The sequence below is a fragment of the Melospiza melodia genome, chromosome 5, assembly GCF_035770615.1.
Source record: "Melospiza melodia melodia isolate bMelMel2 chromosome 5, bMelMel2.pri, whole genome shotgun sequence".
Classification (NCBI taxonomy): Eukaryota; Metazoa; Chordata; class Aves; order Passeriformes; family Passerellidae; genus Melospiza; species Melospiza melodia.
Genome location: NC_086198.1, coordinates 16,354,537 through 16,381,135, shown reverse-complemented (window position 1 = coordinate 16,381,135; position 26,599 = coordinate 16,354,537). Strand labels below are relative to the sequence as shown.

The following is a 26,599-nucleotide window of genomic DNA, read 5'->3' as shown; positions in this document are numbered from 1 at the left end:
ATAAATGATACAGTAACAGTTACTGAAACAGCTGTGACTGAACCATCAGCTACAGTAAACACCACACAGAAAGCCCCAATCAAAACATCTTGATAATACCACAAGATTTGGGAACTGCAAACACAGAAATAGATTTGCACAATCTGCTGCTCTCTGGATCTTTCAAAATCATCCAGAGAAAGAAGAGTGGTAGGGAAAAGCAAAAAACATGACAGGGAAAGAAATTCCTTTCCTTTGCCTTACTTTTTCCCTCATAGACAACTCAGTTGTGGAATGGAGATTGGATAGTGATGACCTCTCCTCAAGCTCCTCACATGCAGTCCGACCTCTCAAAAACCCCTGCCTGCTCACTGCATACTTGACAACACACCAGCCACTTCCTCCAGTTTTGTGAAGAACAGCCTGCAGTTTCTTATGAAAACAAGAGGCGAGGTGACATGTGCAAATCAATTTTGGACATGACTCAGAAGCCAAAAAAGGCACAAACCTTTCTCTACTGACTATGTTTTATTGGTCACAGACGTACAAAAACCAAGGAGGAGCCCTGTCATGTTGTTTCCATCAGATGCAAAATATAGATTCCAGGACTAATTTTGTTCAGAAGTACTTCCTTCTGATATTTTGTATATAGATTGCCACTGTTTTTCATCATCTAGATCTAGCTACTCGTTGCTTTTAAATAAAGACACAGCAAATTAGAGAATATATAACAAATAATCTACTTGCAAGTGAATTAATAACACAGCTCAATTGTCACTGAAGTTACTCTGTTCCTGTAATAAGGTTGTCAATTTTGTGACTGTACACTTCACATAACTAATCTAAAAAATCTTTTCAAACTATCAGTATAACACATAGTAGAATTCATAGAATGAAAATTCTATAGGTCTTAAACCACTTATATGTTCACAGATTTTGTGGCAGGGAAAAAGCACAAAGAGAAACTGCAACAGGCAAAACACACCAAAACAAATGCAAAAGTCTATCTAGACTTCATAAGTTTCAAAATAAATTTTACTTCTGCAAAAAACAGTTTTTACTTCCTCAGTGCTTCACACCTAGAAGTTTGAAACTTTTCATTTATCTGAGCCCAACTGCACAGGTATCCTTTTTGAATATATTTGATCTGCAAACAGAGGCTTACATAAGTAATTTTAGCTATACTCATCTCAAGCTGTCCATCTCCAATCTACTGCTAGATTTACAGCAGGACTAAGATCTGGAAGCACCTAAAAAATACTGATTGTCAAATAATGTCTTCCTGTCTGCCAGCTTTTAACACTGCAGATTTACCTGTAATGCATAAAATTAATTTTCTGTGTTGTCATGTAAGTGCCCAAGTATTTTTTAAAGGACACGTACAGGGTACACACATACAGACACAGGAACACCTTGCACTGCTAGCTTCAACACAAGAGAGAGAATTTCTTGAGGGTATTATGTTTATTTAGCTAAGTGAGGATACAGAAGTTTAATCATAACACCTGTATGTGGAACAGCTGCTGTTTACCTAGAGAATAATGTATTTCACTCAGATCAGTATGATCAAAAAAGCATGTCTGCAACAAGAAACAAGAATTTCTGGAAAAAAAGACTATTTTCCCCATACTCACAAGAAACTCACAAGAAAGAATAGAATTTTAATTCTTAATTTACCAGTCATGTCTCCTTTGCTATGAAGCTGGTTAACCTTTCCAATAATTTTCTTGAAAAACACATTGATTCAATTAGAGAATGCGTTCAGTTGCAAAATTTTTGACAACATCCACACTAGCACACAAAACCAGACCAAAATGCTTATATCACTCTTTGTCCATTACTATTAACCACAGAATCCCTCATTTTTTTCCCCTCTCCCCTATTTTTGGATAGCTGTATTGTTTTCCCAAAGCATTGTCTGCTTTCCTCTCTACAGCCAGAGAGACATGGCACGTGTCATACAAACAGATTCCTTCTCTTCAGAAACAATGCTCTAACTTGCATTACCCTCCAATCAGGTAACTGCCTAGGTCAAATGCCCTGTGTTCAAAAAACTATCAGGTCTCTGTGATCTGAACATCAAATCTCTGGCTGCCTTGATACTCCTCCAAGTGTGGCAAACAGACACAGATATAGTTGCTCTTGGAGCAGATCACTGCAGCTTGCTATCACAGAAAACATCAGGTGAAATGAAGCTATGCTCCAACCTCTGCTCCAGCCATTTCTTTTCCTCTTTTTGTGTGCTGATAAGCAGTACAAGCAGTATTGGACAGGGTAACCCATCATTTCAAAAGGCAGATTTGCTGCCTTTTTTCCAGAACTAGAAGCTATTTCAGGGGTACCTTCCAAGGGTATTGTCATTTAGATGTACTGTGAACTCCACTGAGGGCATTAAGAGGAGTTACAAAGGGGAACAGAGAGAGAAGTCAGGACCCATATCTCAAACTAAGAGAGACTCCTCTGATATGAAGGAGTAAAACATTTCTCTATGTGGAATAAGAACATTTAAGGCTGAACAACAGCTCTGTCGTGTTCCAATTCCACCAGTCAGCGCTACTAAGTCAGAGAAAATTAACAGTAGACCAAAGTAGCCTTGCATCTTCTTAACATATCCACATATCATGCATAATTAATACAGCAGGATCTTATACAAACACCATCATTTTATTAGCATACAGAATTTAGATAGTAGCAATAACCAAAAAACTCACATACATAAAAAAAATCTATGTATACATACAACAAAAGTTCCAGACTTATACTCCCTTTTTCTCAAATCCTAGAAAACACCCTCCCATTACTTCTGTACAGAAAATAAAATCTAACAGCCCCAAAGGTGTTCATCCTTTTCTTAATAAGTGTTCTTAATAAGTGTTGCACTACCCTGATTAAGAGAAAGATGAACATAATTTTGACTGAGAGAAGAAGTGACAAAGAGGAAATGACAGTGAAAGCACCTAAACTACCACAAGTTTATTGAGGGCTTGGAACTATGGAACAAAGTCAAAGCAAAATGCAGCAGTTGTGAATAAATTGATAAAGGGAATAGATATTTTAAATAATCAAAAGAATGGTCTACAATGAAAATGGCAACCAGGTGTAACAAAAAAAATACTCAGTTACTTTGATAACTTTGTATTCAGCTGGGGTTTGACTCTTTACCAAGTCTCCTAGGACAGAATCATCTACTTGCTCAGCCCAAAGAACATAAACTCACAGGCAAACGGTAGCACTGCCACTTGCCAAAATGATGAAGAATTGGGTAGATGCTCACAAATCTATCACTGTTCAAACAAACAAAATGGTCAATTACCAACCTAAATTTTACATAAATAACTTCTGTGAAATAGAATTGATTGGTAGCATAGAAATCAGATTAGATTTCTGCAATGATTCCTTGTCCTCCCGTGGGTCCTGGCACAGCCCATGGATTAGTGTCACATCTGCATTTTGCCTTCTGCTCTGCACTGTCCTGTCCTTTACAATTAATTTTTGGACTCTGACCCAATCATTCCTTTACTGTCATATTTTTAAAATTTTTTTCTTTTTCTTTTTTTTTTTTTTTTACTTACTCCAGCCCTTTTCATATAAAAGGGTTAGGGAAATAAGCTTTTTTTTTTCTGAAGGACTGAAGAACTTCTCTGTAGGAAATTTCTCCATTCCAAAGTCCTAGTGGCATTGATTAAGCCTGTGATAGTTCAGAGGTCTAATACTCCATTTGCTGAGCAGTCTGAAAGACTGAATAAGTCTACCAGAGTGCAAAGCACAGTCTAAGACTAATCTGAAACAGAACCTGGTTTAAAGATGCCTGACACATTAACAATTTTTTTACCAACTTCCAGCGCATGAAGTTAAAGTAATTGTAAAAAGACAGAAGAAAGAGACTGGCAAAAATTAAAATGTGTCTTTAGGAGCCACTCGGAGGAAAAATTTAATTTTTTCACATAATTGGGTTCTCAACAAAATATTGTGCTAACCAGAATTATATCTATTAAAGGATTCTCCCAGAACATAAAGACTTTTCCTGGACAACATTTAGACCTCTTCCATCTCAAACTAACCAACCTCACTCAGCCATAATGTCTAATCATCATGTACAGATGGAAAAGGGAAAGAGCATCCACCATCACAAAAGAGACACAGAATTTTGTGTTCCTGCAAACGCTATTCAAAAGATGCACATCACTATTATTATTTTGAGTGTTGATGGTATTGGGGGTATTTTTGGATAGAATAAAGTTCTTATGGATGATGCTAAAATAAGCACTATCCTAGAGCTAATGGGAAAAACCTACAATGAAACTGCACCTCATTCCTAATCCACAGCATATCAAAAAGTGTGATTATAATGTGAAATAGATTAAAAAGCTCAAATAGAATATGACATTTTATTGAGGCAGGTATGTTAGATCCTCATGGCTCTGCCCTGTTTCAGAATAGCTGAGATGGGAGTAAGTGAGGCAGATCCAGACTCAGAGGCTTGTAAATACACGGGAAGGCATTCATTCCTGCCATTCATTCCTCTCAGCAGCTGCAGACAGCAAAATTGTGGAATAACACACGATAAGTTCGTGATTCAAAGAATTCTTCTTCTGTACCCAGACATAATATATTATCTGAATGGGTCAGGGGCAATAATTTTGTTGGGATTTCTGAACTTAGATTTCCAGTCATTTCTGCAGACCATTAAAGGTGATAGGAACAGAGGGTCTCTAATCTCTCTAATTTGTATATTTACCAAAAAAACTTCCAACTTTAATCTTAAAAAAATTAGTATACTCTGAGCACGAAATTCTTAAAAAAGACAGGAGCTGGGATAAAAATTTAGTATACAGTTCAGCAATTAACCATTGATCTACTGGATGACAAATACTGACAGATCTGTGTGAGATAATTCCAGTTTTAATTGATAATATCACATTTTAATGCATAAAGTTTCATGTATCTGAGCTCTAGAAAAGATCATCATGTACTTTTACATTTAAGCTACATTGATATGTGAATATTACATCTAAAGCAACACTCAAAGGATAAAATGAAGAACCATCTTTAGAATTACAAAATGTTTTGCTAAAAACATAATTGCAAATTTTATGAGCCAAAGGCTAGAATAACTTTGTTAAATCACACTGTTGACACCAATTTAGATATAGGGATGTTCATATATATTTCCTCTCAATGCTGAGATCAAAAATTGAATACATCAATAACCATATTTACTCAGGGGCTATTCTAAACCACATTTCTATCCTCTATACTGTCATGTTATGAGCGTGGTGGAGTACCAATAGAAGCAATAACACTGATAGGACCATTACGGCAATCTGTGCACCAATCTAGCACAAAACTTCCTGCAATCAGAAAAATGTGTGGATTAATCTACAGTTATTATCTAAACAAATAAGCAGTATCCAATCAACATTTCAGTGTTGACTGAATTGTTATGAACACAATGCAATTCAGATGTACTGTATATGCAAACCTGCTTCTTTGTTGTTTTATTTACTAAAAACCTAGTAGGAAATATCATCTTTCTCTCTGCATTACACAGGTGCATTTAATATGCACAAAAGAAAAAAGTTAAAAATAAAAACTCTAGTCTTTTAATTAATAATCTAGAAAAAATATATGAATAGTTCTCACTTGTTATAACTACTTTCAAAATTCTAAAATTATGTGTTCTGGATTTTCCAGAAGAAGATTTTTTTCTTGTTCTGTATGTGCATGATTAACTCAGCCTTGCACCTGGGTCTGTCCTGTTTAACTGTTATGAAGAGAGGAAAGAATGCTATATTATTCACTAGATTTACAGTTAAAACTTAACTGATTGAGTTGTCAGTGATGACAAGTGTCCCAGTGGCCAGACGACTGCAGATCTATATACCTGTACTAGATTTTGTTACCTTTTAACCTTTTTCCTTGGAACACAAGACTTTAATTAATTTGGAAAGCACCTTGCAGTCATATATAGTCTCCATGGAAACTTTTGTCCAATCCTTTGACCCATTTATGTAAGACAGTACAGGCTACCAACTGGCAGAATTTTTTAAAATACATCTAATTAAAAAGGATCTTTGAAGGCTTGATTGAATGATGCAATTAGGAGTCAGACTTACTCTATTATTTTCATGGTGACACAGAACCTCATTTCTGTTTTCCTCTGTAGCCCAAGGAGGACTTGCTAGTCTCTTCCATATGGCAGGAGCCATCTCTGCCTACTTTTATTCTTGGGCTTCTTAGAAAGTTGTATTTATTAACAGCAGATGAACTCAGCTGGAATTCAGAAGGCCACCGGTCCTAACTGCAGGCCCTAAGCAGTTCTTTAATATTTCAAAATATTGGCTTTCAAGTCACATCCCAAGGCTACACAGGAGCAGCAAAATAATCAGAAATCTCAAGAGCAAGTAAAATCACACCAACATGGCTCTGAAGGTTGGCATCATCAGAGAGTGCTAAGATCCAGTTATGTGCCTCACATTCACAGTGAGAGCTTTGGGGGGCCTTTAACAACTGCCCAAGAACAGCTCCCAAAACTCCAACACGTGAAGATGAAGATTCTGGCATGGGGCTCGTGGGGTTGAGGAGGCCTGCACATGTCTGCTACATACACACCATAAATTTCAACTGCAGTGATTGTGATGGTTATTTAACACATATTATAAAGCAATCTATTAGCAGTTACATTGGCTTTTTCCCCACAAAAGGAGACATCTTTATGTCAACTGCTGCAGGTTCTTTTGAGTTTGGTAGGGTGTGGGAACTCAGAAAACATTTTTAAGCTCTCATCAAACAGAAGAAATAACTATTATTACTAGACACCCTATAGTTCTGGCAATGAAACACTAAATAATTTATTGTAAGACATATGGGGACAGGAAAAATCAAAGGCAAAATAAAGAGTGTTCCTTCTGTGCAGGGTCCTCAGACAGAATTATAAATTGAGACCTTGGAGGGCTGTGTTAAAAGAAACTAACACTATGCAGAGCAGAAATGGATTTTCTTAGGTAGTTTCCATATAATGGGCTTGGTAGCTTTGAGAAATGCCTTTCCCTAATGGTCATCCTATTGATGTAGAGCCCAAAGACAATTTTTCTAATTAAGCAATAAATTACAGCTGAAGCAAAGCCGGGTAACTCACGATTAGTTCTGTGTAGAGCACTGAAACTTCAGATTGCTATGGACTCAGCAAGCCTCTTACCTAACTTTACTCATTAATTCTTGCTTCTCCACCTACTTTTTCTTAGGGCTCTGAGATCAAAACACTTCCCTCAGACCTCACAATGTCACTCAAAATGTAGGTGGTTTTGGCTTGCAGATTATAATTACCACAACAATTTTAACAGCTCCTTACCTCTCCTACTCTTCCTTCATTTTCCCCCATGAAATTGAAAGAGCCTTATTACTGTTTTTTTCTCTGTGGTATTTCTTTTAAATTCTGGTGGTTTTTTCCTTCTGAGGGGCTGAAGAAAGGCACTGCTGATACACTACCTTTCTTTGTTCTCAACAACTTGTAAGATATGACAATGTTTGATTCCTCATGGATCACTGGGAGGCAGCCAAAGGGCATATTCCAGATAATCAGGCTGGCAGCAAATGCTATGTAAAGATAAACCTGCTTCATGAGAGCCACAAATATACCTTCAAATTGCTGCAACTGGCAGAGGCAAGACCTAAAACTTACTTCTACACTTTTCATTGAAATGCCTCAGCAATCCTTCCTTCTGCAGTAAATGGGCTGGCAGATAATTTTATACAACTTAATTTTTTTTTTTTTTGCATTGTAAGGGCTTCTGAGATGTTTGTATTTAAGGAAGAAGATCTCCCTACCTAATAATACACTTAGTGATATCACCAGTGCAGGAAGGTTAATTGAAAGGTGAAAGGAACATCTGTTAAAACAGATGTGGGGTATTCTCTCCTTGGGAAAATTCCTTGCTTAACTTCATGCAACTCGTTTGTAATTTGGATAGAGAACTCATGCCCTCAGGATGAAAACACCCTACACAGAGACTGAAAGTTCTCCACCTCCACAAAAGTCTCTAACCTCTTACAAGCTTCCTATATTTCTAGCTTCAGCAGTTTCTAAAGAAGCTGAATAGAAAAATGATCCTGTATACACAACAGTATTTCATGTCCAATTGGGTCACTTTCCATGACACAGGTTAGGCAGAAACAGCTCATTTGCTAACAAATCCTCAGTCTAGTGCAGTCTTTATCTACTTCAATTTATTCACATCCACAGGTGTTTGTAGACATAGAGGCCAGATTTGATATAGGCATGCCACTGATTTCTACAGCAACATAACATGGTGACTTCTTTTCTCTCTCTCTTATAAAGTATTGCATTTGCATTTTTCATTAACATAAACAGCTTAGCCAAATGTTTTTTAGATGTTCAAGCAAATTCAAAGAATAATAATCCAGGTAGATTATAAGAAGGGTTCTTTTCAGCCTACAGAGTACTTCTGAAAAATGGGACACTCCCCATCCCACCTTCCCAAATGGTTCCCTCTAGCCATGTATCATATCACACCAACAAACAGTCAGAGACACCTGTGAAAATCCATTTTAACTGTTACAATCCTAAATACCTTTAATAACTGAGGTATCATCAAGGAATCCTTTTGCATTTTCCCTACTTCTAATTCAAAAGCATTTTGTGTGAAATTCCATTAGTATTCAAGTTCCCATTAAAAATTGTAAAAGCTTTTACTAACAGTGAATTGCAAATAACTGACTTCCACTGTGTCACTGCTATAGTTATGGAATATCAGAAGATGAGACAAAATACCAGACAATTCTTTGGAAAAAACATTCTCATTCATTCTAAATTACACACAAATTTCAATAGGCATCTTATATAAGAGTAAGGTTTCCAAATCTGCAATTCCACTTATCATTCTTTCTGCAAGAAGGCTGCACTCAATTGCATACCTCTTGACAGGAGATGTAATCACAGTTAAGGTGCAAGATTCTAGCCTGAATAAAAGTCAATACAGAAACTTTTAAAATGTAGGCAGTAGTGTAATGGCTGGTTTTTCAAAATTAAAAATCTAGTCTTTCCTTCTTGAAGCCAAAATTTTCTGTGCTCAGTCTGTATCTTATCTCTTCACTAAATTGCCTGACCTCAAAAGACAGTATGTGCTAGCAAGTTTTTATTACAGGGAGCACATCCCTCTGAGAACACATGAACAAAACAAATTACCCAAACCAAATCTTAAACATAAAACACCAAGACTGGATAATAGCAAGCCTCTCTTGAAGAATTTGATTTGTGAACATTCACTCACTGAAGACTATCAAAGAATACAGTCACTTATTTATTTCAGCTAGGTAATTTCCAGTGTACCAAAGAATGCATGCAATTGACATTTCTGTGCACTAAAATATTGTGGCAAGAATTAAATCCAGCAGGCTTCACCAAGGACTCACTGGTGGATTAGAAGGAATTTCAGAAGCCAGACTAATCCTCTTCTCTGTCACAAAGTCTACCAGATATTTGATAGCAATGAGCTACAGCCCCATGCAATACTGGAATAGCATTTAAAGTAATTAAAGAACCATTGACAGCAATCAGATTCATCTAAGATTCTTTATCTTTTTACATATGATCCTTCCCAGGCAGAAAATTAATAGCTGAGGAAGATATTGCAAACATTTGTAAAAATCTGTTTCTTGGTGAGGAGCTCTGCCACATAACATAGCCTTTTACAGAAATACAAAGCTAAAAATAAATGGAAGAATAATACTTCTGTGTTCAGAAAGCACTGATTTCTGAAGAGCTTCTAGAACACCCCAGCAAATTACGAGAATCCTTGGTGAAGGGATTCCTGCAGTCTAAAGATTTCCTGTCATTTGGCAATAGTAGCTACAAAGCCAAGTAAGATTCTTTTCACATAAAACAACTGAGATGAAAAGTACCCTCAATTTCCAAAACACCCTATTTCTGTAGACTGCTTTCTATTTCATCAAGCTGAAGATACTTCAGGAGATTCTATATTCTGGTTCAACCATGCACTTCAAAGTAAGAGATGAAACAGGAGAGGTGTACAATGATGAGTTACTTCTCAAACTACATTTCTGCCCATCCTTTAAGCCTGCTATGATTTATAAAAATACACCTTGGCATTTCAGGAAGAAAAATGTCTTTCCTCCCTCCCCTGCTATCCAAAACATATATCTTCTATAGAATAGGCTCTGAGTGAAAATTATGACCAGCTGTAAGACTGTGCTTCTCTCTGCTACTGAGGGAACTTCTAAGAGCAGTGAACCCAGTAACTCAGGGTCTAGGCTTTGCAGGATGTAGCTCAGATGAGTTAGAATTGCTGTAATTCTCCCTTCTGGAAAGAAAACAAGCTTCTTCTGCACAGCCATGCAGGGCAATCTCAATCTATGCCATTCTGAAGGAATTTCCACCAATAGGTACAGAATTAAATACCTATTATATTTTAAATAGCTGCCTAAGGGGTGCTTCAAGCAGGCAGACAGAAAATTAGGTTAAACAAGAAATCCAGACAGAGTTTTGCTAGTGGCAGAGGAAGAAAATTCTTCTATCAGTCTCCTGCTCTGCTGCAAATTGTTACAGACCTGGTGACAGGGCAGGTGATAAAAAGGTCAATTGACCTCCCTTTTCTGTCTTTGGCTTCTGGTAACCAATTCTGAAATGTCAGAAGGTATTTTAAAAATAAAAATTAATTTGTGCTGTCTCAAATGTGTGGTGACAACAAAAAACAACCCTTCAATTTTTATATTTAAACAACCTTTATGCCACCCCTAGGAATCTGCTTTAAAGGCTGAAGCCAGCAATCAGAAAGCATTTGCATTAACCAACCAATAAAACACTTTCTGAATTGTGGGGTTTTTTGTGATGTATACCACAGTGGTACACAGTAATCTTCTCGGCTATGACACATTCAGCTACACAGCTCACATTAAAAGAAAGAAGAAATTAGAAACCCAAAGTGCTGGAACAAAGAATTACTCCTATGCCAAAGCACAAATCCCTAAACTGGCTACCAGTCTGACCTCCAATTTTAAATGGTCAGGTCACAAACTGAACATACTCCCCTCCTTACTCACCTAGATGAGAGACAATTTCCTAGCATTATTTTTGAAGTCTTACTTTGTGTGCTGGATAAGAACATAATTTCAGTGATTTTTTTATAATCTGGAGGTAGATTTTTTTTACACAGACTTAGAAAGCCACAGCTGGTGGCAAGAAGAACAAGCTCATGTCAAAGCAGCTTTCAGAGACAGAGCATATGCAGAAGGCAAACATCTGAAATAAAGCCCTGATGTGCCAGAGAACTACTGTCACTTTACAAATACCTGTCACAGGTACTGGAACAGCTGACTGCAGATATGTTTTGACCTGTGGCTAATGGAAAGTATTTCCTACTGGCATTTGAGCTATCAGCTGGATCAACCAAGCCTCAAAGGCTCAAATACAAGGACTCCTGCCAGAATTCCTACCAAATGTCTCTTAGTAGTTTTAAATAGACACACTTGATTTAAGCAATTCAGCCTATAGGCAATTGTGGAAAACATTCAAATACTTGAAGGTATAGAGGAATAAAAATCAAAAGACTGACAAGTCAGCATATTATTGCAGAGTGTTAAGTGTGTCCCTCTTTTATGTTACAGAAGAGGGAATTAATTTATCTGAACTATAATGAAACTTGTAGAAATTCGTAATGAATGCCCATTGTGCTAAAATGCAAAAAACCCCCAATTTGCTTAATAAACTGCTGGCACATTTGAAACTGAGTTTCATTATAATCCTCACTGAAGACTCATTCAAGCACAGTTTCAACAATTTAGTACCTTTAATGCAAACCATTCAAGTATTGTAGTGTTCCCTCACCAGAGCAGACATTTTCAAGGAGCATCTGAAATGCAGAAATTCTGTCACAGAAGGCAGACGCTACCATGGTGGAAGCACAGATATATACATGATCACAATGGGTGTGAGGTATTAGCATTTAATGACCCTGCACTGCACTTAACACTGGTATAAAAGCAGAAGAATCTCTTCTGGGTGCGTTCATCCAGCTGAGGAGCACGCCCTATGATGTGGGATCCTTCCCTTGTGCTTTGCTCTGACACATCAGGAGATCAGCTCCCAGCACAGCCACCAGGCGCTCCAGATCTCCAGATCTGTTTTCTGTGGCTGTAACACTCCCCACATCAACACTGTCAGTGTCCAGCTGCAGAAAGAGGTTTTCCTTTAAAACAGAGACAGGGCACTTAGGCCATTCAGATGGCTCCTGTGAAAGCCAGCTCCCATGGCTCACCTTTGCCAACACAGCCCTGAGCACCTTTCTATTAAGCCTGCTGACAGGGAAGCTGGAGGGCCCTAGCAGCAAAGCAGTAGCAAATAAAAGCCCTGAGCACTGATCTGCTCAGCAGACACCACAAAGGGCTGTACAGTCCACTGGGCTTGAAGGTAGAAATAGTAGCTGAGTTGTTGCCACTTCATCTTTTGATGCGCTCTCTCTAATCATCTCAGGGAATTCTTACTCCCCTAAGAATTCTCCAGCTCAAAATCACACTTTTGGGTTTTGTTGGTTTTTCTCCAACAAATGAAAGACACTTTGCAGGATTTTGGAAAAATCAAATGTATGTTTTAATGCACTCATTTTTCTGGAAACCTTCTGCTCTTTAAGATAGAAGCAATGATTTACTATTTGTATTTTGGAGCTATTCCTTAAAGGAATAACCAAACACAAGTAACACTTTTGAAACATTGAGAGGTATGCCAAATGCAAAAGTACTTGTATTTTAATAATAAGTAATGTCAACATTACAGCTGTAATGGGAAGTTCCAGCAACATGGTTAAACTAAATTCTTCTTGGCTCAGAGCCATGCAAATATTTCTTTTCCATATTCCCATCAATTACAGAGGTACAGTAAGTGTTTTTGCTTAAGTGCACTATTACAGTGGACACAAATAAGCCATTTTTCTTCCAGTGGTTGGAGCTAATGTTTCTATGGTTTCATATTACACATTTGGCAGACTTGAAGCACACTCAGATTTTTACTTGTGTTGCATTAGTAAGCAAAGCCATTTGAATCAACTGAAAACAGGTAGTACAACTGAATGTCCTATCCAGTCTACACACATTTACAGTGTCCAAAGAGTAGTTTTTACTTCAATACTGGCATAAGTTTTCATCCTTGGGAAAGCAGAGAAAGTTGTTTTTAACTGTTCATGTGCAAACAATAGCAGGCATGTACCATCAGAGAAGTGTTTTAAAGAAAAATTACATTTTAGAGATCAATTGCCATTTTAAATACATGTTTTAGACTGACAAATTTATACTTAGATTTATTAGGACAATTAATAATCTTATTAATAAAGAAAAGCTAACCAGAGGTATGCACATGCTTTTCATAGTGAAATAAACCACCCTCACAAGCATTGCCTTCCATCACTGACAAGGTCTATTAAAAAGTGAAAAGACTGTAGAATTGCCATGTACTCTCTGTGTATCACCTTAGTCTGCCTGTACCATGCATGCTTGTCTTCTCTTGAAGAAGCCCCAGACCAGAGTATGAGTGTATTAGGATAAAACCAAAATTACCCATTTTCTGAAACTGGAAGTTTCAGAATGTTGTGCATTCATGTGGAATGCACAACAAAGACACATCAGAATTTGTATTTCTACAACACTAGTGTAAAAAAAAATCCTATGGAATTATTAATTATCATTAAACATGAAAAATTATCAAAGGAAACCATGTTTCCAAAATGGTTTTTCATCCATGTTTCAACCCTTCAGCTCATATGATCATCTTAGAAAAGAAATCAAGGTATTTCACCAAGAATTAAGTATCACCTTATTCATATTCTGCCTGTTCTTACCAATCCTTTACACACAACTTTACTGGGAGTATCTGACCATACAAAAACAGCACCTAGCCAAATACACAGGTAGGGAGGTTAGGAAATACAGTTCCATTCTCTTCAAGCCAAACTGGTAAACGCCAAGAACTGAAAAGCCTGACCTTACACGTCAGACTGACCAGTGCAAGGATGACTGTGGGGCACCTACAGCAGCTAGAATTGTTAAATGTTAAATTACTAACATGGTGATCCAGGAAGACAGCATGGTTTTATGTACAGCTTTATGCTGGATGGTAGAGAGGAACACATTTTCTTCAGTTAAATTTGAGCTCAATTGCAGTATCAAAAACTGCAGAATTATCATATCTGTACATTTTGCAGTTAGCACAAAAAGAGTTGAAATAGGTTAAAGCTCTCAAATGTCACTACAGTACATTGCTTTTTTACTGCAATTCTGTTAGGTTTCATTTGCAATAATTTGCATGGTAGAACTATGGAAAGACCCCCATTTCACTATTACCTTTCACATGGAAGAGCAACTATTGCCCCAAACCCCTCCTGCATACCCAGCTGAAGAAATATTGACACCATCTAAAGGTGATAAAATTTACCCTTCGGTCACAGTGGCACGAACAACCATGGCAGGGAAGCAACTCATTTTTGAATGGTGAAGAACAGCAGTGCTAAGAGAGTTCAAAGTCCCTTTTAAAGTGACCTTTAAAGAAGTCTTTAGTTCCTACTATAGACAGCTGGTCTAGACTACTTACAATATAACCATTATTTGGGTGCTGAAAGCACCAATCTAACCAGGCCACATAAGGTACTTCTGGCTCACTGTTCTCCTTCCCATTACATGCCTAAGACTTGAGCAGTGAAAAACCTCTAATCTTCACCATCAGTGCACAAAGAAAGTGGCTGTACCCCATTTCGACCCCTCTTTCTCAGACAAGAGTACAACAATATTTTCAGACAGAAGGACTACAACATATTAGTCTTTACAAGAAGGCTATGGGATCTCAGTAGTACAACATCTTAGTCCCCTGGTTGTAGATGACATATGGAAAGCACATGGACTTACTGACAATTCTTGGATTAATTTTCTTAATTCCTTGTGCCCATGCTTCGTTGCAATACTCTCTGGATCATCTCCATATTTATTGGTAATTTTGCAAGCCCGTGTGGCCTCAGGACAACTGAGTAGAAATGCTGCAAGTTTCTTCAAGCCAAATCTGGCGGCACAGTGAAGCAGGGTAGGAAATTCTTCCAAAGGGCTATCTGTATAATGGAAACAAAGTCTCAAGAAACAAAGTTCTGCTTTTATAGAACACCTTTTTCTATAAATGTCTTTTGAATATTAGTGCTGTGGAATCACAGTTTTCAAGCTCCTGGTATTGAACTAACAGCCAAAGAATTATTTTCTCAATTAGCAGTTTTACAGTGCCTATACACATATCAATAAAGGAGCCTCTGGTGTAACTGAGAAATCTCATTTTTATCCTGACAGGGGGATTTTAAAGCACTTCTGTTCTACTGAGAAATAAGGGCAGACAGTTTTACAGTCAAGACATGCCTTTGGCAGGTAGAATATTTTTGAGGAGGACATTTTTACAGGTTTTTGATGCTATGTTTTGATATTAAAAATAATTTCTGAAAAATCAAAGGACTACCAGACACCTGGAAAAGTTTGCTTATCCTTGTAATGAAAAATCAGAGAATTTAAAGATGAATTAGATAAAAGTTTTAGGATTTATCAGAAATAACCCTATATTAATTTCTATCAAAACCACTTTTACATTGGAGAGCTGGGACATTCCATTTATCATTCCAGCATCTTCCTGTATTTTAACTCTATGAATGAATACAAGTTACATACAACAACAACCACCAAACAAGTAACAACAAAGAAAAAGAGCTCAAGCATAGAAAATACTTCTCTCTACATTCATACTCTACTTCCTGATTAATTGTGGTTGGCTGTGTACCCACTTTATGAAAATTCCCACAGGCTAAGACAATGCTATGATAGAGTAATATTAGATTTTATGCTCTGTTTTATAGCTGAGGTTTTGTAGAATTCTCTGCAGAGAAGAGAAAAGACTATGACAGGACAAAACATACAAAAACCCCCCAGCAATTCACTCTTAACCTTGTGTATTTCAAAAGGAACTTTAATTAAAAGCATGAATAAGTCAGCATGCAGCGTATCTCTTCTCCAAGCGTGCACCCAGCCTGTCCCAGGCATTATCAACTTTTTGTACCCTGAGGGTCTTTCCTACCCAGTGCATGAAGGAATGGTCTTCATACCTCAGGTTTTAGCTTTTATATTTTTCAGATTCTGATCTGCTTTAGTGAGTAAGTCTAGGCTTCATATTAGGGGATAGTAAGCTCTCTTCACAGGATAGGTAGACAAAACAATTCCTTCTCTAGCTGGGGACCAAGGACAAATGATCTAAATTTCAGGCATAAACAATGGTGGACTGAAGAGAGAAAACAAGAAGGATGGGACTTCATGGGCTAAAGCTGTAATTGGACAATTAGCTCCAATATCTAAGTGGACCAGAACTTATAGAAGTGTGAGACCCCGTGACCAGTCATCCATTTTGTGGTCATTTTGGGTTGTGCTGCCCAAAGTGGACCTATTGAGGCCTCTTAATAAGTACACACTTTATTATTTTGCTCCATCTAGTCTCTGTTCTGAGTCAGCCTTCATAAGGCATCACTCCCTGTAGTTTGCTTTGAGCCTGGCTCCTGCTAGGGCTCAACTGCCAGTCCCTTATTCATCTTATTCTCCATCACTGTCTGCCCTCTATGCAATTCCAATGATTTACTCATTCTCATAATTTCTTTTTTGAAGGGCTCCAGTCTAGTTAATTGGGCCCTGTAGAGAACCAACTCCACCAAACACACTGCTCTCCCCTCAACCTTTTCCAGCTTTTCTGTAACTATTTTGGAGATGACAGAAGAGCTGCACATGAAACTCAACTTTGGGATGCGCCATATAATTCATGCATTGCCATAATTATGTCCTGTTTTGTTCTCTATTCCTTTTCTAATAATTCCTAGTACTTCATTAGCTTTTTGATCTGCTGCCTAGCAACAAGGTGATGTTCTCATGGAACTGCGTGGTCTTATTCCTCAGCGCTAATAGTCTGAGGAATCCTCTAAATTTGGATGATACCATAGGACTGCTTTTCTTCACTTGCACTACTTTGGTTTTACCTGTAATGAATATCATCTGACATTTTACTGCATAAATGCAGTAAATGTCTAAATGGGACTAAATGTCTAATTCCCTGCCCACATTAGCCTTTTTCCTTGCTACACCAAACACTTTGCATTGCTAGCAAAAAAAGATTTTTCCCAATTGCCTGTCTCCTGGCTTTGGTCAGTTATCCAACCATACCCAGTCAGTTACTGACTTAACCAGGTTTACTGACTCAAAAAAAAAACCTACAAGAAATTCATTAGGTCAGGCTTCACATTACAGAAGACTTTTTAAATTAACACTTTCATTAGTTTGTCCAGTAGAAATGATACATTAACCTGCTTCTAAGTCACAGGGTTGCCTGAGAAGCTGGGTTTGGGCATGAACTCCTGGTTGGTCACACGTCCTAGTACTAAAAATGAAATATTGCACTGTTAGAAACCCAGATATTCTACTTTAAAATTTCTTCAGAGCTCTTAAAGAATGCCAGTTAGTCCTGGTAATTTCTTTGTCTTCAACCTGCCTGTTTTTGCAGTAACTTCCCTTCAACTCCAGACAGTCTATTTCCACATGTCTCCCATCCAGGAATACAGCTTGAGAGTTTACACAGTTTTTTCTATATTTCTTGAGTTTTATTTTATAACCCTGTCATCAGTTGTCTACAGGTTAGCCAGCACATTTTCAGCCCATAGTGTGCTGGAAGAAGTTATGACTTATGGAAATCTCTTAGCTGCCAGTCTTTAACAAACTTTCTAATTTTTACATTCTTCTGCATAGTGAAATTTGGCTCATTTTTGTACATCCCCTGCCCAGCCTTTTTGTTCCACTAGAATCATAATATGGGAGAGAGTAAAATCTCACTCCAATATTCAATAAAATGAACAAGAACAGTTGTTAGAATAGGCATAGCTAAGTACTAACTGAGAAAAAAAAAATGTTAGGACAATTTTGACTGCATTTTGGACAAAGAATATTCCAGCACTATCCCATTCCAATATTATTTTTGGTGATATTTGAGTGGGCTACAGTTTAATCAAAAGTACCATTAACAACTCTAAACTGATTTAAAAACAAATTTAGTGTTGCCTGACTTTTATTTCCACCAGGCAAAGAAAAATATAACCAAGAAACTGTAAATACACAGCACCTGTGTAAATCAAGCCACTTGTTTTAGAAGCCTTGGCAGGTTGAACTTCCATCAACAAGCGTATGTGTTGTAGTTTATACTCTCTTGTATTTGCAGTGTGCTTTAAAATCCGTTGGGCTACAATAGGCAATTGTAAAACTGCATAACAGCTAAGGTTTTTGAGACAAGTACATGTTACACAACTTCTTTACTCAATATTGCTCAACATTTTAATTGAAGTTCCACAAACTAGGTTTGATTCGGTCATTTGAAGAACTATCAGTTTTAGCCCAGAGTATATGCATTTGACTTGCTATTTTTGTCTAGATTTTTCTAAATGTAAGAAAAAATAAGATTCTCTTAAAAAAAGTGTTCAAACCTGAGCTAATATTTAAAAAAGAACTTCCACAAATGCTCAAACTGCTCTTCTTAGTACTCGTGGGTTCTGCTATTTGTTTTTTTTTGATGTCCAGCAATGCAATAGGTACTCAATAGTTTGCACCCTATTAGACAACACCAGAAGGTCAAATATAGTCAATAAAAAGAGCCTTAACACAGTATTAATAACATGGTCTGAATGAATTTCCACTGATAGTAATGAAATAAAAAAAAACCAACTGGTTACAAATCTGAAAGGCAATCAAGTCTATATTACCAATGGTCTGGATGCTATGATTTCTTCATCAATAGAAAGAGAGGAGGAGGTGACATTCATAAGCCTGCTCTAGGCAGGTATATAACTGCCTAGAATGCATTGCTGCACTCTTAAAGTAACACAGAACAGAGGTATTGCAAAACTCCTTCAGCTCCTTGCACTTGAGCTGTTTTGCCTGGTCACCACTCAACTCCTCCCTAGTTGAGTTTGATATTCAGGCAGGACTCCTACACTTACATACTTGGAACATTCCAGGAAACTACATCATTAACCAATGAAATACCTTAGCCAGCCATGGAGGATGGTAAGAAGAAAGAAATTTATAAACCAATTTCTTAAGACAAACTTTTTTTTTTGTATTGCTCCTTGTTTGTTTTGCAATTGCTTTTCTCTAAATTAGTTGTAGGATTCAGCTTAACCAGTTCTTAACCTGGATGGGATGAGATATGTCATACAGAGAGCCTTGTTTGCAATTTCATTTCAGATTTTTGTAATCAATTTTTTAATAGGATTACATTCAGGGTTCATTCACTTAGCACTGAGCCTTAAGTTTTCCTTGGCCCTATACTTTACAGCAACACTCCTAATGTGACATTGGATAAAGTTGTTTACTCTTTATGTGTCTGTAATTATCACCACTGAGTGTAAATGACATAATGCTGAGCATGTATTTAAAACTCTAAAAAATGGAAGGAAAGCTAGATGTCATCTCCAAGCCAAGTGTACAGCACGAAGAAGAGCTACTCTGACTGCTTAGAAAATAAATTGCAAAGGCAGGAAAACTTTAAAAGCAACATTGGTGGTATAGTGAGATCTACATAAAACTCCAAAAGGAAATGAGTGGTTCAAATGGACAGTTTTAGTCTCTTCTGCTCCTGAACCTGAAGCCTGGTGGCATCGAGTTGTGACACAAAACAAGTCATTGTGAGCAGCCACAGACAACTGAGCTTCACTAACTTCAGACAGGTTTCAATACTCTGATTTTCAGGCAGAGTATTGAAACCTGTATATACTCAGTTGGCAGCATGCTGCACTCACACAAAGTAGGATGCAATCTTCAAGGGCCAAACTTTCCCAGTCTTGCTGAGAAGCCCTCCCTCAAAGCCCTGAACTACTTGAGGCTGGCTCAGTACAATTGTTGTCTTGGTAAATGCCATACTGAGAGTGGAGATGGCGCCTGTTCTTCCAGCAACCTCAGCAACATTTCAGTGACCATTTCTGCATGCTGTGGTACCAGTAGCCACTCTCTACTAATAATAATTAGCTAATAAGAACATAACCTAATAGCTTTGCCTCCCATTATTATGTAATAATAACATAACCCTAATAGCTTTGCAGTGAAGGGAAAAAGATGTCCTTGTACTTGGCCTCTCAGAAATTCCTCCCCCAAATCCATTTATAATTATGAAATACAGTAAGGTTAATGACCTCAAAAGAGATGATTGAAACTTTCTAGTCTTTGTTTTTTGCCCTCATTGTGAAAGGAGACATCACTAAATGTTTGAATCCCTCCCAAGTCAGTAGGAAATGTGAAGAACTCTCCTTCCACCAGATTCTACAGCAGAAATCACTGACAGCTATAGGTACCACTGTCAAAATGACAGATAATAAAAGCCCACTACAAGATGTATTTGAGTTTATTTTTAAATTATAACTGTTCTTAAACTGCCAATTCTCAAAATTGAGCTGAGCTCTTAAGACAAACTAGATGTTCTGCTGTAAAGAAAATTCCATCATACCATGTTTAACCACTTCAAATAAAGTTTTGCATTATACACAGTAGGAAGAGGCTGTAATTATTTGAAAGCCCATGTGCTTCAGGTAGAAAATACCATTCTTGAACTTGCAAGTTTGTCACACTGAATTGGTGAAAATTGCTGGAGATTTTGTTTGCGATGAAACTGGAACAACTCATTTCAGCTAACCATACAGAACTGAGCAAAAGCAGTAAGGGTGTAGTGGGGGTAAAGTAGCTTTTATTCATCATCAGTGCTTTAATGGAGAACGTTAACAGAGAAAAGCTGTGGCTGTTTGGCACCTACACTAAGAACTAGTTAGCAGATGATCACAAGCTGGAAGGAAAGGTTAAAGGGAAAGTCCTCAAGTGTCACAATATTAAGTGCTTTAAGGTGGCTTCTTCAACTTTCAACTTACATTGAGGCCAGTGCTTGCTTTTAATTAAACTTCCTTTTGAAATACACAAGGTTAAGAGTGAATTGCTGGGGGATTTTTTGTATGTTTTGTCCTGTTATAGTCCTTTCTCTTCTCTGCAGAGAATTCTGCAAAACCTCAGCTATAAAACAGAGCATAAAATCTAATATTACTCTATCATAGCATTGTCTTAGCCTGTGGGAATTTTCATAAAATTGAAGTAAGGAAACAGAGCAGCCTACAGTGATATTTCTGCACATCTTGTAAGACATCCTTCTTTTATTTCCCAAATTATTGAAACAGGACACGGTTGTTTTTCTTAGCAATTTAAATAGCACCTAAGATGACTTCTACAGTGCCAATATCAGTACCTTCCCTCTCACCCCATTATTCTGCCAGAAGCTAAAAACCCAGACTCTATTTCTTCTTTTGGGATAGATGTTTCAACTTGGAAAAAATAATTACGGAAATCAGGAAAGAATTTGCTATGTTGCTAGCAGTTTTAGGTGACAAAAAAAGCACTGTTTACTATAAAGCAAGTTAAGGACTTTTCATAAGCACCAGTAGTTGAGTTTAATTAGAGAAATAGCAATAGATAACTTGTAAAAAGGGAAAAATAATTAATAGTGGAAAATTAAGCAGGTTTTCCTTAAGTAAATTGTTATTTCTTGGACAGGAAACAATGCAACAAAAATTCCCAAATCTGAGGATTCTGAGAATCAGGGCTTTCCAAAAAGAAACATATTTCTCAATAAATATTTTGAAATTTGAGTGGGAATTTGTTGGTATGCTTTGACTGGATTCTATTACCAGAATATAAAGGAATGTGCACACAATATACCTGAAATCAATTCAGTATGGAATGTACAATATTTCACAGTATTTCCACCTTTAGATACATTCTTTCACAAGAGGTGACACCATCACTAAAAATCCCAGACAAGTCTTGGCTCTGTCTCCAGTTAAAGCTGTGTGTTAAACACAACATTTTCCAGTGGTTTCTATCCAGTCTGCATTTAGCTTGCTCATCTGTTTCAGAGTTAACCTCTTGCACCTTTGCCACCTATCTTGACACTACAAGCCTAGACATTGGCTGCTCACAAATATTGCATTGTCATACTAAAGTGTTGAAAAGCCATTTTGGAGATGGGACCGGCAGCTTAAAAATTATGTAAGCAAACTTGCATCTCATCATATTTTGATCTAAACCACCGTCTGTGGTTTTTATTTCATTACATTGTATGCCTCTTGGATTTACTTTCAGACTCCCAAGTTTTTAATCACACAGATCACAATTTGTGAGAAGTCAAACCATGCGATTCATTAGTTATCCAATAAATTAATCATAAGTTCTTCATTCTTGGTTCATTTTGAGGTAATATTGAGATTTTTTCAAGAGCAGCAATTTATCAGCTGCACCCTGATGTGCAAGAATGTTTGAATAAAGCACCCGTGTAGAACAATACAATTTCTCTTCCCTGTACTTCATGCTGAAAACTTGCACCCCTCTCATCCACTACTGGACATGTCTAGTGGCTGTCTGGGATGCTTTTATGGGAGTCAAAGACACAGGTTCATACACCTTTCAGGCAGAAAAGTGATGAGAGTCTAAGCCTCCCACATTCTGAGTGCTTCCAGCACTGCAAACATATCTATTTTTCCATGAAGAATCTGGGCATCCAACTTTGCACCTTCTTTTTGGGCCATGCATCAAACCAGTTCATTTTAAGGTCACTATTGCCTCAAGCAGTCAACTAGCTCTTGAAACACTGGCTTTTTTTGGGGCCATAGGAGGTTGGTTGGCATTATTCTCAATATTCAAAAACACCACCAGATCTAATAGTTGTTAGTCACTTAAGGAAAGACTCTTGAGTCTGTGTTATCCACCCCTATCCTGCAGTCTTGCACAGGAAAATGTCAAGGACAGGCACCTCATTTGTTTGCTCCCACTAATTTTGATGTTTAAGCGCATTTTTACATTACAAGTTAAATCATGTTTATCTAATACACAGGAGTGAATTGCATCAACAAAGAAAAGAAAAGGAAACGTGATGGCAATCCCCATAGTGCTACCTACAAAACTTGTTTGAGTTTGGTTATGAGAAGTGGCAGGTTCACTGATTGTACAGAGCTCTTTTCTCTCTCAAAACCCAAGTCCAGCTACACAAAACAGAAGTCAAGCAGTGTCCTGAACATATCTTTCTCAAGTATTTTAGAAAGAAAACATATTTTCTTGAGTACTTTTTTTCCCCAGAAGTTTCCTAAAAATGCTGAGGTTTAATACATTTTAATTTGAAATAACATCATAATGATGCTTTCAAAACACAAGCTAACTAAGCACACTCTTTGTTTATTGTAAACAAGTTTGAATCTCTAATAAGTGGTTAATGAACTCAACCAGGGCCCTCCATTTGGTACTAACGGCAGCTTCTGTTGATGCATAACTGAATTGTCTATATAATGTATCTACTTTATAGAGAAACCCTATTTTAAGCTCACTTGGATACCTTATTTTAACAATTAAAAATAACAAAATTATCTTTTTGCCAGAAGTAATGAAAACCACTAAGTGCATAGGTACTAAAAGTGACTGAAGAAGTTTAGTGCTGTTTTAAGATCAAAAGCCATCTATTCTTTTCAGATAGAGAAAACTTTCAGATTTCCCCTATAACTGGGAAAAGTACAGTTTAAACTGCATTGCAGAAGAGCAATTAGTAAATAAACTGTACCATATACAGGCATCTCCACATGACTCTTACTGACCATTCTCTCTGTAAGTATGAATTTGCTCAGCTGCAAAGCTGTCAATGTGCAGTTAATCCAAAGCTGATCAACAATCCATGGAAGTATAAATACAAAGTACTGAGCCACAAAGTAATGATTTACAAAATTATTTCTCCCTTTTTTTCTGCTTATGTTGTCTTTATTGTGGATTCTTCCATTTCCCTAGAGGATTTCAATACTTAAGGATTGTCTTATTAACATTTATATGTAACAACCATAGCATCAATAATATAAATCAGTACATAGAACAAGTGACTCACTAGCTTGGTGATGGTGCTCTTCTTCACTTTGGAGTAGGCTGAATTCATAAGTAGATATTTTGTTTCTCAGTAATGAAGTCAGAACCTTGTCTACCTTCTCTACAGAAGAAAATTTCAATGCCTGTTTAAAAGAAAGAAAAAAAACAGATAAAAACTAGTGCATTTGTTGCATATGTATTTTTAACCTTATCCTCAGAATGCTGGTGAATCAAATTACTCAAAACAGTATTATGGCAAAATCTTTCAGTAAGAGAAGCACAGTTTTGGAAAACTATAGAAGAGATATTTTAATACAAAAATTATGACAACATGATCCCACTGTACATAAACATGCATTATAACATATGAAGTTCAGACATGACTTAAAGCCTCCTGGATGAAGTGTAAGGACAGGAAGATCTATGCTGTACTACAGCGGGAATTCAAGGTCAGTTTAAAGATTATAGTAACTCTCTGCTACCCAAAACTTATACATTAAAATTGTGGACTTGTCTAGGTAGGAAACAGCTTCAGTTTCATCAGCCAAAACAAAACATTGTTGCCAGAACAAGAAACTGATATCAAACAGATAGATCAGCTTCCTACTAAACACACAGTCTTTAGACAAGGGAAATCTGCATGGACTGCCGGGAGATTTTTGAGTGCCTCTTTCTGGGCAGAAAGTCAAGATCTATGCCTAACAACTTTCAAGGTAGCCAGAATTAAATATTTCTTTGCCTGGCCTCACAAGAGCGGCCTGACGACAGAGATTTGAAGAGTAAGGACATTTTACACCAAGCACTACAGCTGTGTACCCCAGTCTGTGCTGCACTGGGCACCAAAAGGAGCTCAGCCACAGCAGAGAAGAGCTCAGGCAGAGTTGCTTTACTCTGCTCAGGGTCAGTAGCCCTGTGTTAAAGCTTGCCTTCCCACAACCAGACTGTCTCTGGTCAAGATGATTCTGGGATGACTAAAATGGAACATCTTCAGACATGCTTAGCATATGGATTTGAAATGAAAGTCTGTGACTGACATGCTGAGGAGAAAATGACAGGGGGGTGTACTGATGAGCCATGAAGTTTAATTCCCAGGGCTGTTAAAAGGGAGTAAGAAAAGTAAGTATGGCGTGATCAGAAAATGTGGAATGCAGAGGCATTAATTTTCATCCAACTCTACCAAGAATTAGAAAAGACATTTATGCAGGAAACTGACAATATGATTGTTTATTTTTCCCATGATTAACCCTGGCCCTTCCAATATTAAGATACGTAAAAACCACTGCATTTCTTCTCCTCATAATTCACTCCCTTTCTGTGATGTCACACTGCATTACTCCGTATTTTTTATTCAATAATAGTGAATACATATAATAATGTTCAATAAGGAAAGGAATAAGCATTAAGGAAAGACTCCACCTAGGAAAAAAGAATAAAAATCTATCCTGAGCACAAGACTTACTGTGCAAATTCAGAAAGCATATGCAAGACCTCCCAAAATATCTATAAAACATACAAATTATTAACATGAATAACAACACTACATTTACATGCTATTAAGAGGAAAAATATAAAAATTCAATTAGGAACCCATACTATTCTCTCTCATTCCAAATACGTCTTCAATACATAATCATTATATTGCCTTAACAGAGTTCCATCTAGAGTAGGACAAAACCAAGTAACAACACAGGAATTGCTCAGATGAGTGTATATGGCAGATCCTGTGTCATGAATAAAGAGGCTCAAAACCATTGGTACTCACTGAAGCAACTGTGTATAGATACCCCACTATGCAGAGAATAAGAATTTAAGTGGGCTTCTAGACAAACTAAGTTTGAAGTAATATTTTTAACATTTTAAAATTTCTCGTACATGAACAGGCCTTTCCTCTAATGTCCAGCCTATCAATTTCTATGAATTACAAGTCAGGAACAATGCACTTATTATACAAAGTTATCAGTGAGAATTACTTCAAGTTTTCCATCTCAACTTTTTGTTTTTCCTCTTATTCTTGGGATGTAAAATCTGAGGGCTTTAGCAATGATTTAACAAGCTATGCTCTTAAATCATGGCTATGCTCTTAACTAAACTGTAATGGTGAGCTTCATTGTGCTCCTCTATAGCAAAGATACAACAGGAAAAAAAGATTAGTTAATTAAAAAAAAAAAAGGCAGCTATGTCTTTTATCTCACATACAGAAGGGCCAGTTCCAGCATTTAGATGAAGATAACAGCTAAAACAACAGGAAAATAGAAGTAGGAATAGGGCCACTCTGCCCTATCCAGCTCCATATCATAAAGGGCATCTCCTCAAAAAACAATTCAGTTTAGAGACTTTTATTTTACTGCCCATTCCTGCCCCAGAGCACTCACAGACTCCAAGTCTGCTGTGTTTATGTATTTTGACATACCCTACACAGATCTCTATAGGCCTAAGAAATCTTCCCAAGAAATCTCAACAACATCACAAACCTGAAGTTCCTGGGGAAGCTTCACCAAAGCCAACAGAAGCTGAACTGTATTTAAAGTTGAACTTGAAGTTAGTCACTCTGCAAAAGAACTCTGAGCCACTCAGGAGTTTGAGAAAGCCCACCTTTTGTCCAAATAAAGATTTA

The 26,599-nt window shown here is 37.2% G+C and overlaps 1 protein-coding gene across 1 annotated transcript in view; it reads right to left on the bottom strand.

Annotated features, from left to right (window-relative positions):
* The window catches only part of BANK1 (B cell scaffold protein with ankyrin repeats 1), a 134,836-nt gene that overhangs the window by 61,667 nt on the left and 46,570 nt on the right, over window positions 1-26,599 (bottom strand). The window contains exons 7-8 of the mRNA XM_063157994.1: window positions 24,008-24,128; window positions 14,905-15,101 (exon numbers count right to left, since the gene is read on the bottom strand). Coding sequence (XP_063014064.1) covers window positions 14,905-15,101; window positions 24,008-24,128 — 318 coding nt within the window. The remainder of the gene's footprint in view (window positions 1-14,904; window positions 15,102-24,007; window positions 24,129-26,599) is intronic.